The sequence below is a fragment of the Silurus meridionalis genome, chromosome 28 (assembly GCF_014805685.1).
Source record: "Silurus meridionalis isolate SWU-2019-XX chromosome 28, ASM1480568v1, whole genome shotgun sequence".
NCBI lineage: Eukaryota > Metazoa > Chordata > Actinopteri > Siluriformes > Siluridae > Silurus > Silurus meridionalis.
In genome coordinates, this window is record NC_060911.1 from 2,052,501 (window position 1) to 2,070,000 (window position 17,500).

A 17,500-nucleotide genomic window follows, 5' to 3' on the forward strand; every position below is an offset into this window, starting at 1 on the left:
CAGGCGGGAGGACGGCGCAGAAGAGCGTCGGGCGGCGTGAGAGGAAAAACAAGCGGAGGAGCGCGAGAGCTCGTGCAGGAGCCGGTGGTTCTCACGTTCGATGCGTCGCACCTCGGCGCTGGTGAACGAGTAGTTCTTACGCTGACCGCTCCCCACGGTCCTTCTGCTGCCGACCGGACTGGACACAAGCAGCACGCTGTCCATCTGCCTGCTCATGCTCAAAACCACTGGAGCAGCACAATATACAAACATATGGATCATTTACATGGAGATGTTCATCGTGGAGACCAAATATTACGTACATCCTTCTTCACAATGAGATGTGATACCTACCGGATTTCTTGTCGTCTGTATTTGCAACCAGGTGCTGTTCATGAGCGGTGTCCAAAGTGTCCGCTGGTGGGACATGTAGGGTTGGATCGGTGGAAGTGGTCGGAGCCAGGTCGAATGCCTGTTGGGGACTAACATCCGGAGAGGATAAAGGTGTAACGTCTGTTACTGTATCATCAGATTCGATTCTTTCGGAGGTTTGGCGCCTTTGCTTCTGATCAGCGGGGTCCTGGCCGGGTGGGGTGGGGCTTCTCTCTCTACTACTGGACGATGACGAATGGCGACGGAGAAAACCGAAGAGTTTGCGTCCGGACTTTTTGGCGCGGTTCCTCTGACGTCTCTGGTCGTCATCCTCGTTTTTGTGAATGTCGTCGTCGTCTTCCGAGCTGACCCTGGACGAATCATCCGATAGGTCTGATCCAGACATGTCGGAGTGAGAAAGCGGCGAGGTTTTTCCATCTTCCGTTTCTTCTTCAGTCTTTTTCTTCCGTTCAAAAATGTCTGCCATTTTAAATCTACTTTGGCCTTTAGGATCAGAACCACCCTTTAAATCTAAGCTGCTCTGATCCTCGAGTCCGGGCTTCTCTTTTTCCAACTCTTCATGCCTCTCGACTTTTTTCTCTATTTGAGAGCATTCGGATTGGTCGGGAAACTTCTCATCAGTGCCGTCCCTATCCTCCTTCTCCCGGTGGACGGGCTTCTCTGACTGGGCTTCACTCGCGTCACAGTCGCTGTCGAAGAACGAATGATCTACTTCGCCTTCTAGCTCTTTTGGGCTGTACATTGTTAGCTTCTCTTTGGATCCTCTTTCACTGTTAGAGATTTAAAAAGAGATTTTAGAGATTTATAAAAATGTTAAAAGGAAACCTGAGGAAGACTGGTTTAATCTGCCACAATAGCGCAACTATTGTGAGCGGATAAACATCTCAGAATGCACATGATGCATCAAACTCTGAAGAAGATAAGCTCCAAGGGCAGAAGGCCATTATCAGGAGAACATCCTACCCTTAAAACCCTTACCAACAAATTTGGATTTTATATATATATATATATATATATATATATATATATATATATATATATATATATATATATATTGCATCCTGGAGCTCTAAATGCTCCACCCTCTATTTGGTCTTGCTCTGCCTTCATTTGCATATCGGAATCTGATTGGCTCTTAAATTTGACTGCATAAAAATTTCACTGAAGGTTAAAAAAAAAAAAAGAACTGTCACGTGTTCAGCTTCTAGATTGCATTTACTGAATGTTTGTTATTCAGATGTTTTTTGAGATGGAATTATTTTCATAAGGTGTTTGAGATTAAAGCTAAGATGTCTAGCTGAAAAAAACTAAACTAATAAAAGGATGATCCTGTGGAGCAAACCTGAGGTTATGAAACCCTTGTACTTATCCAGGTAATTAGTTAAATAGTAAATATTAAGCTAGATGAGGTTTCCATCAACTCTTCTGTCCAAACGTGTCACCCTGCACCTGTACCCCGAATACAGCTGGATTTAACCTTCATAAAATACAACAACAACGTGCGAAAAACCGCATCATCATCATCATCATCATCATCATTATTTCACTCGGAATGTAGGACTACACGCCTACATGCGACTCTTTCACGTTTGAAACACGCCAGGCTAACGCTAACGCTAACCGTGACGAAAACCTACCTTTAAACATCAAGTTTGTAGAAATAAACCTGCAGTGAGGACCAACAGAAACGCATTATTTTCTCCGGAGAGTAAAAGAGCGTCTGCGCGACAGCTATGGTAAGCAACGCGTGTTGAGTGAGTGGGTTTCCGTAGCGACAGTAACCAAGGAAACGTCACTTCCGCAAACGTAGGGGTGGGGTATTAAGGAGCCGTTTTATTTGTAATGCGGAAAAGCATCCGGCAGAGGGCGCCAAAACCCAATTCGATTAACATTCTGGAATAACATACCTCTCTGTCTATCTACATAACTGTCTGTCTGTCTGTCTGTTTACCCGTTTATTTTTATTTATCTAAACCTGTCTGTCTGTCTGTCTATATAACCACCTGCTAGTTTCTCTACCCGTTTATCTTTCCATCTATCCAAACCTCTCTATCTATCTATATAACTACTTTTAGTAGTCTTTTAGGGACGCGCGGTATACCGGGACTGGAGAAATATCGGTATATATTATGTCTCAAACGGAACGATATTATAATTTTGCTTTTATAATTTGTTATTTCAAGTGCCAAATATATGAACATGCATTAAATGCCTTACTTCAGTTGCATTTTTTTCAAAGTCAAAATGTTTTCCGTGTTCCTGATCTGTTTATTATTATATTAAGATAAGAAGAATTGAATATATTTTTTTCCAACATCAACATGTTACAATTTGATACAAAGGTATTGAGATATGTATCTATCAATCTTTTAATTCACTTGTTTTTTGAGGCTGGTTATTTGTTATATTTGGTATAACACATTCTGGTATCGTTCTGGAGCCAAAATTATGGTATTTTCAACTTTGTGGAGACCTGTAGCAGCATCAATTTTGAAATGAGCGCATTTTGTGCATAAAAGTGTACAATTTATTTATGTCATCATATATCATGAATAAAATATTGGCTCGTGATATGAAAATCTTTGTTTTCTTTTTATTCTATTGTAAAAAACGTATATTAGATACGTTACATTAGCTTACATTATGTTGTGTTATAGTACGTAAAGTTAAATTGTAACGTTACAGTTTGTTACATTAGTTTATGTTACAGTGCTTTTTATTACATTATGCTGTGTTACACTGGTTAGTGTTCGTGTGTTATATTATGTTGCGAGTGTTCAGATTGTCTTATCGACAAAGAAACGAATGATGTATGAAGGGGCTTTAAAATGTGGAATACACCTTAAGATTAATATTCACACTTCGTGTCTTATTTATGGTATATTAAACACCATTCGAAATGGATTATAAAGTCTTGCTTTAGCTAATTGGTACGACTGTGTGTGTAGAAATCTGTCCCGTGTAGGAGTCAACAACAACGGCATGTTCCTGGTGATAAGTTCTGAGAATTCTAATTCTGTTTAATGAACCAGAGCGCTTTCTCAAGCCAGATATATATTTTTATTTTCTGGATGAAAACGTGAAAGACCATTTACAAAACGGGTCACATTAAAATGCTCAGACTCTCAGATGATTTTTGGTGTTTGGGGAAGGCAGAGGTTGTAGTAGGCATTCTGGTCCCAGAACTCGGGTCCCTTCCATCCACACCAGCCCTGTACACACACACACACACACACACACACACACACACACACACACACACACACACACACACACACACACACACACACACACACACACACACACACACACACACACACACACACACTGAGATCTGTGCAATATACTGTCCTGTACACTGAGCCACACATATGTTTCATGTAGTTAAGCTTGGTGTATACATTACAAGTGTCTGATCCCATTTAAAACAATGTGTGTGTGTGTGTGTGTGTGTGTGTGTGTGTGTCACACAACCGAACATTATTTAAGCTAAAGATAAATTGATAGATGTTTTGGAGAAACTGTGAGTAAAGGTGATGCTGCTTCCGGCCTGGTGGAACAAGCGCATGGTCTCTTCCGTTATCTTTCTCATGATCGCACACACCGCTCGAGCAGAGTGTGACACTCTGGCAACCTTTCTGATGTGGGGTTTTTTTGGTTTACACACACACTCTCACACATTGTTCAAGAATGTTTCAGAACACTATCAGGAAGCGAGCAGCTAACTAAAAAAATCCACCATAATGACCCAAAGGTAATTTATATGATGACGATGCTGATCAGACTAGATAAAATAAACGCAACACAAATAAACTACTTTCATCTGTAAAAAAAAAAAATAATAAAAAATAAAAGTTATAAAAAATCTCTGAATTGAACTGGAGGTCGACAGATTCATCGATTCATTGACAGCTGGAACAATCGGCAAAAACCTATAGATATACCTTACCTATAGTTTTTCCGGGCTGTGTAATATAGTAGTATGAGAGTGGCCTCTAGAGGCAAATTACTGACACTACAAGCTGTCTGTGCAGACTGTGCGCTGCAAGGAGAGCGCTATATTATATTCATAATTTATTCATTATATTTATTAAATATAATTATAATATTTTATGAATATATTCATATTTATGTCATTAAGCACATTTTCATGATTCAGTACTAACATGGAGTGTTGTTTTTATATTTTATCCATTTTGAAAACTATCAATTGATAAATCGGTTATCGTCAATTATGACCCAATCTAGCTATAAATATCAGTTAAATCCACTATCTCGACCTCTATATTAAACAGGAAATATCAGGCAACAAAATTTGGCTCTTATCATTTGTTAACAATTAGCTCCAACCCCAAGAACACAGAGAGTTTGTAATGTCATGTGAAGTCACATGCGTTGAAATCAACACTTCCTGATTAGTTGGCCATGTCCTCAGTTATACCTTGTCAGTGATGCTCTGTAGGTCCTCCCCGCCAGTGTAGTGCGGATCCAAGATGAGAAAGCGGATCTGCCCGCTGGTTTCGCTCCATGCCACGCCGAGGATGGTGTGTGCCAGGACGCCACCTCCTGGTACAGACCACAAATATATGCATTGACGCATTTAACGGCTTTGGCCGACACCGACTTAAATTTATCTCCTTTATACAACTGAGCAGTTGAGGGTTAAGGGCCTTACGTAAGGGCCCCACTTGGTGGTGCTGTGATTTTAAGTCTTTAGATTAGATTCAGCTTTACTCTCACTGTTTTACTGGAGATCATTGGCGCTGGAACACCAGACTCACCGACCATGATGGGTGTGCCCTCGGTCTGAAAGTGATTGGCCAGCTCTCTGCCCTTAGAAGTCAGCTCAGATCCACGGCTGCATCCAGAGAAGAAAAATTACTGATCGCGCAACTCCATCCGTCTAGACGTTTTTCAGTCTAGTCTCCGAACGCATTACATACAATACACGGAACATCAGGAGTCTAAATTATTTAAAACACACACACACACACACACACACACACACACACACACACACACAGATACCTGACGAACAGGATCTTCGAGTTGACTCCCAGCAGCTGGTTGAGAACAGCCTGCACTTCAATCGATCCGATCCACTGACGAGAACCCACAAAGGACGGTTCCTTATCGCCTACGTCCACCAAAGCCTGAACACACATACACAATAAATTTACACAATCAAAAAAAAATAAATCACAGTAGGATTAAGCACCAGTAATGATAAGTGTGTGTGGACCTGTTGTATCTGCTTGTGTGTGGGGACGCTCCTCTCGGTGTAGCCCTGCTGCAGGAACCAGGAGCAGATGGTCTGCAGTGAGCGGTACGCGCAGCCCCACCCGTTATCATCGACCCGGTCCTGCATGTAGTGATGATAACTGTACACGCCTCGCACCACGTACAGCTGAAGGGGCAAAAAAACAAAAAAGGGTGGAAAAAGGTCTGTGCATTTTCTTTTAAACAGGATAGTTTCTATTGCACTAATATTGTACGGTATTTATTCGTATTTTTACGGTGTCACCTTGGCATCGTCTATACTGGGAGCGGTGAGGTGTGTGTGTGGATTGCGCAGGTAGCCGTCTTTATACGGCTCGCCCGGGAAATGGAAGGCATTGGAACGCCGGAAATACGGCCGGTCCGCGAGCAAGCAGTGCTTCCTGTGGAGCTCCTGTAAAGTAAACCATATAATTACACATAACACCAGTTGCACAGCTTCCATTGTAAACAGGACGATGTCTTTTGGCACATTTATGAATGTCGGTGCTCCCTGTGACTGTGCGTGCAGCCTTGTGCTGCCATCTGTTGGTGTGTTACCAAATTAGTCCCAATACTTTTTGGTACCACCTTTATATATCTGATTACATAAGTGCGTGTGTGTAAATAAGTGTGTATAAGTGCGTATTAGTGCGTCTCACCTCTCTGACAGACAGCAGCTGATCGTCCGATACTCCTGCAGGATAAATAATCGTGAGTAGGCGATCAGACTCGGGCAGCTGGAAGTGAAAAGGTTGCGGTAGCGGAAAAGTGGTTTCCTTCTTGTATTTGAGAAGGGTTTCTTCCATATCTGAGAGCTGAGCATGCAGCGCCGCCACCAGGCCTGCGCAGACACTGCAGGACACACACAAACACCGGGATCAGCAGGTACTGCACACCTTCAGCATCAGACTTTATATTAGAGGTCCAACGATTCATCAGTTTCGCAGATTATCGGAAATATGGGCAAAAGTCCATATAGTTTTTCCGGGTTGCGTCTGTTGCTGTAACGGTTGCGAAGGTCTGCTGTCATTAAGGATTCGGCCTCTAGAGGCGAATCACTGACCCTGCAATCTGTTTTTGTACACGCAAGACTGCGTGCTGTATGGAGAGGGTTATATTATATATTTATTCATTATTATTTATAACTCATCTAATTATATTTATTAATATAAGCATAATATTCCTGTTTATTTCATTTTTCACCTTTTTGTGATTCAGTGCTTTTTTTACGTTTTTTTTTTTTTCCAGCATCCATTTTAAATGTTATAGATTATATGATTAATTGGTTATCAGCAAGTACGATCCAACCTAGCTATCAGTCAACCTCTCCTTTTTTTCCACTCACGATCCGAGAGCGTCGCAGCCGCCGGCTCCGATCACACAGTCCATGCAGAGAGGCACGGTCACGCATCGCTGCTTCTTCATCACTCTGCACAGACTCAATGCAGCACTGTTTCCCGCCTCCGTGACCTCCATCAAGAGCTTCAGGTTCACCACGACCTACAAACACACCGAGACACGTTTAACTGAAATATGCACGTGTTCCTGAAAACGTTTCTGCTCCACAGGAGGCTTTGAGATCTTTCTCCATGAATCGCGCTAAACACAATGTGTCAAGATGTGCACTCACAGGACCGGTGTCCTTTTTATCCCTTTTTTTTGAGGACTTCCTCGCTCCGTCTTCCACCCTGTCAAAACGAAACACAAGACCTTTAGCTTTTGATCCGACACAAACATTTGTGTAAAGAAATCAGGCCGTATGGACAGTAGATACTGACAGTATGCACTCACTCGATGTGCTGCTGGACGTCTCTACATGGCGTGTCCTCCCTCAGGCTGTCCAGCGTGGAGTGGAACGACTTGTTGGGCCACAGCAGGATGGGGCTGTTACACACTATGAACACCAGACTCTCCGATGATATTCTGGAGCGGAGAACCTGGAAGGCTTTGGAGATGGAGCTCCGTGTGTGGGCTTCTAAAACAAATAAAAAGACATATTTTTAGATCGTCGTTTCCGTGGAAACGCAGCATCCTACTATAGTACTGCTGTGCCTAGAAATTATAATTCGAATGAAATATCGAAGTGGTGGACAAGGAAATCAGATTGATGCAGCTAAAGCCAGTGGAGGAATAGATCACTCTCAGACACTTCTACAAACTTCGAGAAGGTAATTGCTTCCAAAAACACAAAAAACATTGAATGAATTATTAAGAATGTTACCAAATATCACCAGTTATGATCGCAAACATTTATACCGGTATAGCGCTGTACGGTAATATCGCCAAGCCTCTACAGAGAAAAACTACATTTACCATTAAAGCTGTCAAACTGGCAGGAGAAATCCAAAACTCCTTTTAGACGGAAAATGAAGTTGTTATCTGTCAGCACCTGATAAAACACAAAAGAGACAAATAATAATAATAATAATAATAATAATAATAATAATAATAATAATAATAGCAATAAACTGCGTTATTATGACAGCAGGGCTCAGGTATGTTTACTATTGTGAGGAAGGCTCCCAAACGCCTCCATATTAAGCACGAGTCTTCCTATGTAGTGCGCATGAGCGGTGCACTACAAACCCTGGGTAGTGCGCTTAGGTAGGGATCAGCAAACCATTTGTAACTAGGCCCGCGTCCTAGCGGCTGAACGGAGATGTTTTACTTTTTAACCAAATTAAACGGACATTTGCGTGTTCGTGAGCATTAAAAAACATTCATATAATTTTTTTATATAAAAAAAAAGCATACCATTTTTTTTGGCGGCTAAAAATCGCCAAAGCCAGCAAGAAGCAGCGTCGTCAGGAAGCGGCCATTACGGATGACGTAGCACAAGAGGAGAGTGGCGGCTACTTCCGGGTAAGCGGACCTTTTCATGAATATTCATGAGGAAGAGCGCAGCGGGGAATGTAATTGGCGACAGACGACAAGATGCGACGCCTTCTTCGGTTTTCTCTTATTGTTATTTTCAACATTGTACCTTAATACTAAATAATCCAAACTAAAAAAAAATATGAGCTTTGATGCACACACTGCATCCTTTTATTAGATTCATGAGGTCTTCACCTCGAATGGTTTTTACAACAATCTTAAGGAGTTCCCAAAGGTGTTAAGTGCTTGTTGGCTGCTTTTCCTTCACTCTTTGGGCCGACTCATTCCAAGCCATATAGATCTTGTGATTGTGAAGGCCAGGTCATCTAATTCAGCACTAATGCAGACAAATAGCTCCTACAGAACCTATAGAGGTGTGTTTGGGGTCATTGTCCTGTTAGAAAACAAATTATGATCCCACTAAACAATATGGGATGGCAGTTGCTGTAAAATGCCGTGGTAGCCATGATGATTAAATGTTTCCCCTCAATTTCAGTAACATTTTGACCCAGATATCGTCACAGCTCCTCCAGCATGCTTTACAATGAGAACCACACATCCAGGAACCAGCACCTTGTCTATGTCTAAGAACACATGGCAGGTGGAACTTAATATCGGATATTTGGACTCATCAAACTAAAGGACAGTTTTCTTCTTATCTAATGTCCATTCCTTGTGTTTCTTGGCCCAAGCAAGTTTCTTTCACTACATTCACGTACAGATCAGCTATACAGCTCAATAATTGAGGGTTAAGGGCGTTAAAGTCATAAAATCTAATCCACTGAACTGCTACTTACGTTTCTTGTTCTTACAAAGAAACGGTTTCTTTGTCACAATTCGACCATGAAGGCCGGACGCTTACAGTCTTCTTTGAACAGTCGATGTTGAAATATGTCTGCCACACAGAACTCTGAGAAGCATCCATACTTTCTGAGGCTGGTCATTTTAATAAACTTATCTTCTGCAGCAGAGGTAGCTCTTGGTCTTTCTTTCTTCGAACGGTGCTCATGAGAGCCTGTTTCATCATAGCGTTTGATGGTTTGGGAGACACACCTAAGTGTGTGTGTGTGTGTGTGTGTGTGTGTGTGTGTTATAAATGTAACACACCTAAAGCTCTTGAGATTTTTCAGATAGACCGACAGACATTTCTAAAAGTAGTGATGGATCTTTCATCTTTACTTAGTTGAGTGTTTCTTGCCATAATATGGATGTGTACAGTTGTTGTAGTAGCACTAAGAAGACTATGGACTCTGTACTCACTCTTTCCTCTGCACAAGACAAATGATGGTCTGAAGAACATTTAGAAGGCAAGAAAATGTCACGAATGAGCTCTTGAGAAGAAACACCTGTGAACCGAAAGCCATTCCAGGTGACACCTCATGACTCTGATGAGAAAATGCCATGAGTTTGTCGAGCTGTCGTCAAAGTTTAATAGAGCTACTACATAATTCCAAAAGTTCTTCATAGTTTTGGATTCTTCAGTATTAATGTACAATGTTGTTAAAGAGGAAGAGAAACAGTCGGTCTGGTGGATTATTTTAATGGAAAATGTTTCATCACCCGAATAATTTTAAATATATTACATTCATTTAGTCTCCATTCACAATAACCAGGAAAAATAATCATCATACTGACCTTCAGTACTGCTGTACATTTATAACACACACACACACACACACACACACACACACACACACACTCAAAATAATCACACACACACACACACACACACACACACACTCAAAATAATTACACACACACACACACACACACACACACACAAATAATTACACACACACACACACACACACACACACACAAATAATTACACACACACACACACACACACACACACACTCTCCTCTCTCACACACACACACACACACACACACACACACACACACACACACACACACACACTCTGGTCAGGTGTCCTCAGCGTTCCTGTTGGATTGGTGTGGCAGCAGCTGATCCTCCTGCAGGACACCACAACAGAACATCACACCAGGTGTGCAGTCTCACTGTGGCTCTGTGGGACCAAACCCCAAAACCTTCTGTTAGAGAGACACAACCACGCCCCCTGGAGCTGCACTCATGATGTCCTTCTCCTCCACTTCCTCCTGCAGGGAATGTGTGAGAGACAGAATGAGAGATGGAGAGAGAAAGAGAGAGACAGACAGCAAAAGAGCAAGAGAGCGAGTGAGACAGAGAGATCGATTGACAGAAATGACAAGAGAAAAAATGACAAACAGTAAAAGAGAGAGAAAAAAATAAAGACAGAGAGTGACACAAAGAAGAAGAGAGAGAGAGAGAAATAGTGAAAGAGAGAGAAATAAACAGAGAGAGAAAAAGAGAAAGTCAGAAAAAGGTGATTCCAAAAGAAAAAGATACAGAGAGGGAGAAAGAGAGAAGAGAGACATATAGAAAAAAGAGACAGAGAAAAAGAAAGAGAAAGAAGAGAGAGAGACATACAAAGAAAAAGAAAGAGTAATGCAGAGAGAAAGAGAGACATTAAGAGACAGTAAAAAAAGAAATGAGAAATTAAAGAGACAGAGGGGGGAATAGAGTGAGAAAAGAGAGAGAGAGAGAGAGAGAGACACAGAAAAAGAGAGACAGAGAAAAAGAAAGAGAGAGAGAAAAGAGAGAGAGAGAGAGAGAGAGAGAGAGAGAGAGAGAGAGAGAGAGAGAGAGAAAGAGAGAGAGAGATAGTCGACTCTTTCAGGGAGTCGATACCCATGTACGAATCGTGTGATACACGTGCGGTCGTCATGGTTACAGTGGAGTGGGCGGGGCTGGGGGACGTACCTTTGGGTCCACAGGAGGAGACGTGGTGGAGGACGTGACCTTCTCAGTCCATTTAAACACAGTGGGAGCTGCAGACTTCATCCCTCCCTCAAAGTGACAGCTGCAGATCCTCGAGTTCTCGTTCGAAATGTCTGGAGGACGTCTAACACACACGCGCACACACGCAGAAAGAAAGCTGTTGCTAGGCAACAAGCCAATCACCAGCATCACTGGATCTATCGGTTCGGTCTCAAATGGCGTCGTATATTATCTAAGTGCACTAGATTATTTTACCATTTGGACACTTTAGTGGTTAAATCCCAAATAACTTTCTACTAATACAAGTGCACGAGAATGTGGAAAGTATTTTTTTTTTTTAAACATCGGTTTCATCCCAAAATGTCTCCCCCTCCCTACACCCTTATCGAGTGCACTTTCTAGAAAAAAAGAACTGGTTTGGGATTGAACCCGGACTCTGTTCACACCCAGGAAAGAGAAAGTGAGAGAAAATAAAAGCACGAACCCGCAGAGTTGCTCCCATTTCCGCCTCGCTCTGATGTCGGAGGGCAAACGGAAAAAACTGCACTGGTTTTTACTGTAACTGTGATCGCATTCAGCGGCGAAACACTGCACCATTTCCCGCAAATAACCCGGTAATCATAATCATAAAATCAATATCCGGTTCACTTCACCGTCGGTGTTAACTCAGAGGTGTAATGGGAGACACAGTGCCACAGCGACACTTGGCGGTCAGGAGGAAAAACAGCCAGCAAAAAAGAAGTGTGCTTATAAAAGGGTGCCAAAAATTTTAAACATTTTCATTATTAAATCAAAAAAATTCTTATTTAAAAGAAAAATATTGTTTTCTTTTTCTCTCTCTCCCTCTCTCTGTTTCTCAAGATACAACAATGAATAGAAACTTATTTTATCCAAACTTACTGTATATAATCAGGAGCATTTAGATGTTTCTCAAACCATAAAAGACTTCCCAAACTTATGACAGACACTATAATGTTCACAGATGTACCTTTAGAAGGTGTCCGATCGCATTTGCATTTTCCCGTCCTTTAATTGTACGGTCAGAGAGCGCAGTAGTCAGACAACGCAAACTGCATCTGTAGCAAACTGCACAAGCTCAAATATATTCATGTAGATTTTTTTATTTCACAACGACTGATGAGGAGAAGAAACTGAATTCACGCTGGACCCTCGAAATGGTGTCAAAACAGCGACCTTTGAGCTGAATCCACAGGAGTCAAATCTGTGTGTATAAGTGAGATCACGTGGCTCGTTCTCCGACTATCATCATGCACGAGTTGCCGAAAGGTTTCTACATTTTGGGCTTGTTGAAGGTCTTCCTGATTTCTCATCATCCTCCAGTGAGGTTCTTTCAACCTTGGAGCGAGCGTGCTGCTCAAAACACCTCGAACGACTCATTGCAGCATCGCCGTATGTCCAACGTAGGTCACGTCAATCGTGTCTATAGCAGATTTGCCCAATTTCACGCAAAATTTCACGTTTGCTCTGTGTTCTAACTTACTGTCCATGATGAAAACGCAGACGTGATAACGCATGTGGTCAGAATAGCACCAGGTAGTAACATTAGTCTCGAAACACACACACACACACACACACACACACACACACACACACACACACACACAGACTATTGGGAATAATTCAATACATATTAATTAACAAAAGTATATTAAAATGTAAGTCAGTGATTTTGATGTACCGTATTTTCGGACTATAAGCCCCAATTTTTTCCCACGCTTTGAACCCCGCGGCTTAAACAATGAAGCGGCTAATTAATGGATTTTTCCTGGGTTTTTCCCGGTTTCACAAACTTCAAACCAAAAAACTGAGCCCCATAACATAAAACCAATGAAACTGCAGAACGGGTTCAGGTGAACCAATGAAACTCTTTATATTAAATCAGATGCGCTCCCACTGAATCGGGCCGCACCACATCATAAATATGGATGATGTTCCTCTGACGTTTGACCTGCCGCTCACTCAGACTGTCTACAGGAAATGTGAATCATTCATCACGCTGAAAACAACCGGGGATGAAAACACACTTCACCTGTGTTCTGAGCTGCACGGCATCGGGAGAAAAGATTCACCGATGGTGATTTTTAAACACACGACGATGCCAAAAGATAAACTCCCGAGAGAAATAGTTGTGAAAGGAAGGAGGAAGACAGTGAACAATGACTTTCTTGGTAGGCTACTGTTTAGATACAAGCCATGTAACAGACACTGTCTTTCATTAAAGCCTGTGTAAAGTTCATTAGTTTCAGTGTAGACACCTGCGGCTTATAGACAGGTGCGGCTTATAGACTGGTGTGGCGTATTAATGTTCAAAAGTTTTGAGTAGAACAGAATTGAGATGAATTTCTGTGATACTGTAATAGAAAATAAAGTTGAGAATCACACAGGCATCCATTTCATTTTATTGAAATTTCTTCCAAAAATAGTTTATTTCTACAGTGTGTTTAAAACATGGTGCGAACACCAAAACCAAACCAACAAATTGATCAATAAATCTCTGTGCTGGTTGTGAATGTCTCTCTCTAGTTGAGTGCACTGCAAGTGAGGTATAACTTTCTGTGTGGTGTGTGTGTGTGTGTGTGTGTGTGTGTGTGTGTGTGTGTGTGTGTGTGTGTGTGAAATCTACAGGTCTGGACTTTCGGGTGGTTTTGCACGAGCGTGTGCGTGAGTTTCGCAGTAGATCTCGTCGTCTATGATATAGTAGCCTTTTTGCTTCAGGTTCTCCTCACAGTCCGAGCAGACAAAACAGCCAGGGTGCCGATACTTCTCATGAACTTTTACAACCATCCCACTGAGAGAGAGAATGAGAGAAAGAGAGGGAAAGAAGAGTAGAAGAAAAAACAGGAACATTTCTCTATAAATATCATGTTTTAGGTGCTAATGATAAAAAACAATGTCGTATGATTGATTCATTTTAGTCAGAACTTTTCAGCAAACAGCACATCCTCCAAATATGGTCTTCAACTCGCTTCAGTTTCACTTCAATTCAGTTCACTTCAACTTAATTAACTTCAGTTTCAATTGAATTCAGTTCACTTCACTTTACTTCACTTCATTTTAATTCAGTTCACATTACCTCAATTTAATTCACTTCACTTTACTTTGCTTCAATTCAATTCAATTGTAAACTACTTTGAAGAATAGACTCTGTCCCAAAGCAGATTTTTGGGGAAATCCAAGAATCGAGTCTCCACGTTTACACAAATCAAATGATTTCAAGGTAACAAGTCAGAAAACTGGTTCCGAACTGAATGATACAATAATGGGTGCAATTGTACATTTCCTACGGGGTTTGCAAGATCATAGTTCCCCCTCCTTCTTCCATAAAAACAGGGATAAATACAAGAATATATACACAACATGCAGTAACACCCCCCACATGTTTGGTCCAAGTTCAGACAACTTTCTGCTGCATCAATTTGATGTTTCCTGCGATGCACTCACACTATGCCGTTCCCGCACTTGTCACACATGGGAAGTTTGTGCAGGTTTCCTCCAGGAGAGAGAGGCTTCATGACGGGCGCCTGCACTGCCTTCGTCACCACGGGAATCGTTCCTGTCAATCAGTACGTCAAACATTCCCATTAAACCAGATGATGATGATGATGATGATAATAAGTGTGTGTGTGTGTGTGTGTGTGTGTGTGTGTGTGTTTTTGTGTGTGAGATACCTTCATTATCAATGTAGTCCTGCAAGGCTTTGAAGGATCCTGATTGGCGGGGTTCATGAGGTTCCTTTTCTCCTTCTTCCCTCTGTAGCATGCGGTACACATCGGATTCTTCTATAGACGTGAGCCTCTTGGGACTACACACACACACACACACACACACACACACACACACACACACACACACACACACACAGTATACTGCTTTATGCTGAGGAGGTCCCTCGTCAATTTGTACTGCAGTTGCTCAGTTTGCACTCAGTGTGTGTGTGTGTGTGTGTGTGTGTGTGTGTGTGTGTGTGTGTATATTCCATGAGATACAGTTCAGCCAGACTCTAACAGACATACCAAAATAATCCCTTCATCCCTCTGCTCTTCTGTAAAGCCCTGATTCTCCAACACACCTCATATATCTGTGGTTCTAACATCATCCACATGGTGGACCCCCAGTGTCCCTGAGGTGTAACCGCTTCACACACAAGCCAGCAGAAAGAAGGCTCAGCCACAGTCTGTGAGTCTCAGTGAAGGAGGTGTGGCCTATGTGTCCATCAGTCTGAGTGAAAGCCTTTACTCAGAATAGCAGACACATAGGCCACACCTCCTTTACTACACCTAGGCCACACCTTCTTCACCACACATAGGACACACCCCCTTCACTAAGACTGACAAACACATAGGCCACACCTTCTTCACTACACATAGGCCACACCTCATTTATTCAGACTGTGTTTATGTTTCTATCCATTTAAGCGTGGCCTGTGTGTCTGTCAGTGTCAGTGAAGGAGGCGTGGCCTGTGTGCACTAAAGGAGGTGTGGCCTATGTGTCTGTCAGTGTCACTAAATGAGGCGTGGCCCATGTGTCTTTCAGTGTAATGAAGGAGGTGTGGCCTATGTGTAATGAAGGAGGTGTGGGCTATGTGTCTTTAAGTGTCGGTTAAGGAGGTGTGGCTTATGTGTAGTGAAGGAGGTGTGGCCTATGTGAAGTAAAGGAGGTGTGGCCTATGTGTAGTGAAGGATGTGTGTCCTTAGTAAACGAGTTTGGTGTTGTTTCTCCATGTAGTTTGATCTTCTTTTTGTCAAAATGTAGTATATTCTTTCTGACATAATTAATGCATTTCTTACGTTTTTAGTGGCTAATTGTGTCTTAGAGCTAAAAAAGCCGCACCTCTCCGGCTTGCTCTGTATCAGGCTCCTGAGCTGACCGTGTAAAGCATCCTGGATATTGCCTGAAGAATAAAGACCGATGGGAGAGTTGTAAGCAGAGCTGACCACCTGCCGCTTGTCGTCAATGTTAGCCGCCGCCACGAAGGGTGTGGCCCGTCGGTTATGACCCGTCCCGATTGGTCTGTACTCCTACCGTAAAAAATATTCGACTCACATTGTTACACAGCACACAGAGGGTCAGGCTAATACATACAGACAGTGTTTTCAGGTTATTAGCATTGCCGATCCTGACCTGTCTCTCTGCCTCCAGGTTCAGTTTAAATGGATGCGCTCTGTCACCTTCTTTGACCCGAGGTGACCACAGTTTGGTTTCTGGCCTGTAATAATAATAATAATAATAATAATAATAATAATAATAATAATAAAAAGTAAGCCGACTAAATCCCTTTCTTTCCGTGACCGAGGAGAGTGTATGACCTCTGACCTTTGGATGGTTAATCGGAGCTGTCGTGTGGCCTGCTTCATGCGATTCTGAGCTTCACAGTGCATCATGTTGTCGGTGCAGATGCCATCTATAGCCAGAATGATGTCACCAGGAGAAAGGTCTACCATAGAGGCTTTGCTGCCTGGAGATATCTGAGCAGAAAAATTAAGGTCAAATGATTATAAATCTTGGTGGTAGCTCAGTGGTTAAGGCATTGGACTTTGAAAGGGAAATTCATAAGTACAAATCCCACCACCACCACCACAGCTGGGCCCTTAAACAAGGCCTAAATATATATGAAAATAAATGAATAAATGAAGAAGCAAGAAACATTATACAACATTATAGCAGCAAAAAACATCAATTCCCCATTTTTTCTGTTTTTAGATTGTGTGGAGAGATATGGTCAGAGTGAAGTCAGCCTGTAGGGGATTAAAGTCATCAACAATGGTATAGTGGTGTTTAAGTGCTTAATTAGCATTTGAGCAATCAATAAATCAACCAATCAACAATCAATCAATAAGTTGAAAATCTATCATAAAAACTCTTGGCTCCAGTATGTATAGAAATCTTAGAGCATAGATTGAGCCAGAGAGTGTGTGTGTGTGTGTGTGTGTGTGTGTGTGTGTGTGTGTGTGTGTGTGTATATGTGTGTGTGAAATCTTGCCCTTGCTGGTATGTGCACTTGTGTAAACTGTTTTTTTTCCACAGTAAACAGGATAATGAGGATAACGAAAGAGACATAGAGAGAGACAGAGACATAATGGCAGACAGACAAAGAGATATAAAGAGAGAGAGAGACAGACAGGCACATAATGACATGCAGACAGAAAGAGAG

General features: G+C 42.0%; 4 protein-coding genes across 6 annotated transcripts in view; all 4 read right to left on the reverse strand.

Annotated features, from left to right (window-relative positions):
• The window catches only part of cfap97 (cilia and flagella associated protein 97), a 7,201-nt gene extending 5,035 nt beyond the window's left edge, over positions 1 to 2,166 (reverse strand). The window contains exons 1-3 of the mRNA XM_046842546.1: positions 2,010 to 2,166; positions 334 to 1,142; positions 1 to 227 (exon numbers count right to left, since the gene is read on the reverse strand). The exon at positions 1 to 227 is cut by the window's left edge and continues 57 nt beyond it. Coding sequence (XP_046698502.1) covers positions 1 to 227; positions 334 to 1,114 — 1,008 coding nt within the window. The 5' untranslated portion in view covers positions 1,115 to 1,142; positions 2,010 to 2,166. The remainder of the gene's footprint in view (positions 228 to 333; positions 1,143 to 2,009) is intronic.
• Positions 2,167 to 3,413: 1,247 nt separating this feature from the next.
• Positions 3,414 to 8,519, reverse strand: ufsp2 (ufm1-specific peptidase 2). The gene is made up of 12 exons (XM_046843102.1): positions 8,386 to 8,519; positions 7,945 to 8,020; positions 7,423 to 7,606; positions 7,262 to 7,319; positions 6,977 to 7,131; positions 6,291 to 6,483; positions 5,897 to 6,043; positions 5,615 to 5,779; positions 5,401 to 5,525; positions 5,154 to 5,230; positions 4,814 to 4,938; positions 3,414 to 3,584 (listed from the first exon to the last, which is right to left on the reverse strand). The coding sequence occupies exons 1-12, from the start codon at positions 8,386 to 8,388 to the stop codon at positions 3,498 to 3,500; spliced, it is 1,395 nt and encodes a 464-aa protein (XP_046699058.1). The 5' UTR covers positions 8,389 to 8,519; the 3' UTR covers positions 3,414 to 3,497.
• Positions 8,520 to 10,345: 1,826 nt separating this feature from the next.
• On the reverse strand, positions 10,346 to 12,102 carry LOC124381463 (52 kDa repressor of the inhibitor of the protein kinase-like). Of its 2 annotated transcripts, none has more exons than XM_046843105.1 (3): positions 11,813 to 12,102; positions 11,311 to 11,491; positions 10,346 to 10,625 (listed from the first exon to the last, which is right to left on the reverse strand). In XM_046843105.1, the coding sequence occupies exons 1-3, from the start codon at positions 11,923 to 11,925 to the stop codon at positions 10,563 to 10,565; spliced, it is 357 nt and encodes a 118-aa protein (XP_046699061.1). In that variant the 5' UTR covers positions 11,926 to 12,102; the 3' UTR covers positions 10,346 to 10,562. The 2 variants fall into 2 exon arrangements, with proteins under 2 accessions (XP_046699061.1, XP_046699062.1); XM_046843106.1 differs by having other exon boundaries at positions 10,352 to 10,625; positions 11,311 to 11,452; positions 11,813 to 12,098.
• Positions 12,103 to 13,730: 1,628 nt separating this feature from the next.
• Positions 13,731 to 17,500, reverse strand: part of pdlim3a (PDZ and LIM domain 3a) — a 7,803-nt gene continuing 4,033 nt past the window's right edge. For both annotated transcript variants that reach the window (XM_046843104.1, XM_046843103.1), the window contains 6 exons: positions 16,663 to 16,814; positions 16,471 to 16,555; positions 16,180 to 16,367; positions 15,018 to 15,151; positions 14,791 to 14,902; positions 13,731 to 14,137 (listed from right to left, as the gene is read on the reverse strand). In XM_046843104.1, the coding sequence (XP_046699060.1) occupies positions 13,969 to 14,137; positions 14,791 to 14,902; positions 15,018 to 15,151; positions 16,180 to 16,367; positions 16,471 to 16,555; positions 16,663 to 16,790 (816 nt within the window). In that variant the 5' untranslated portion in view covers positions 16,791 to 16,814 and the 3' untranslated portion in view covers positions 13,731 to 13,968. The remainder of the gene's footprint in view (positions 14,138 to 14,790; positions 14,903 to 15,017; positions 15,152 to 16,179; positions 16,368 to 16,470; positions 16,556 to 16,662; positions 16,815 to 17,500) is intronic.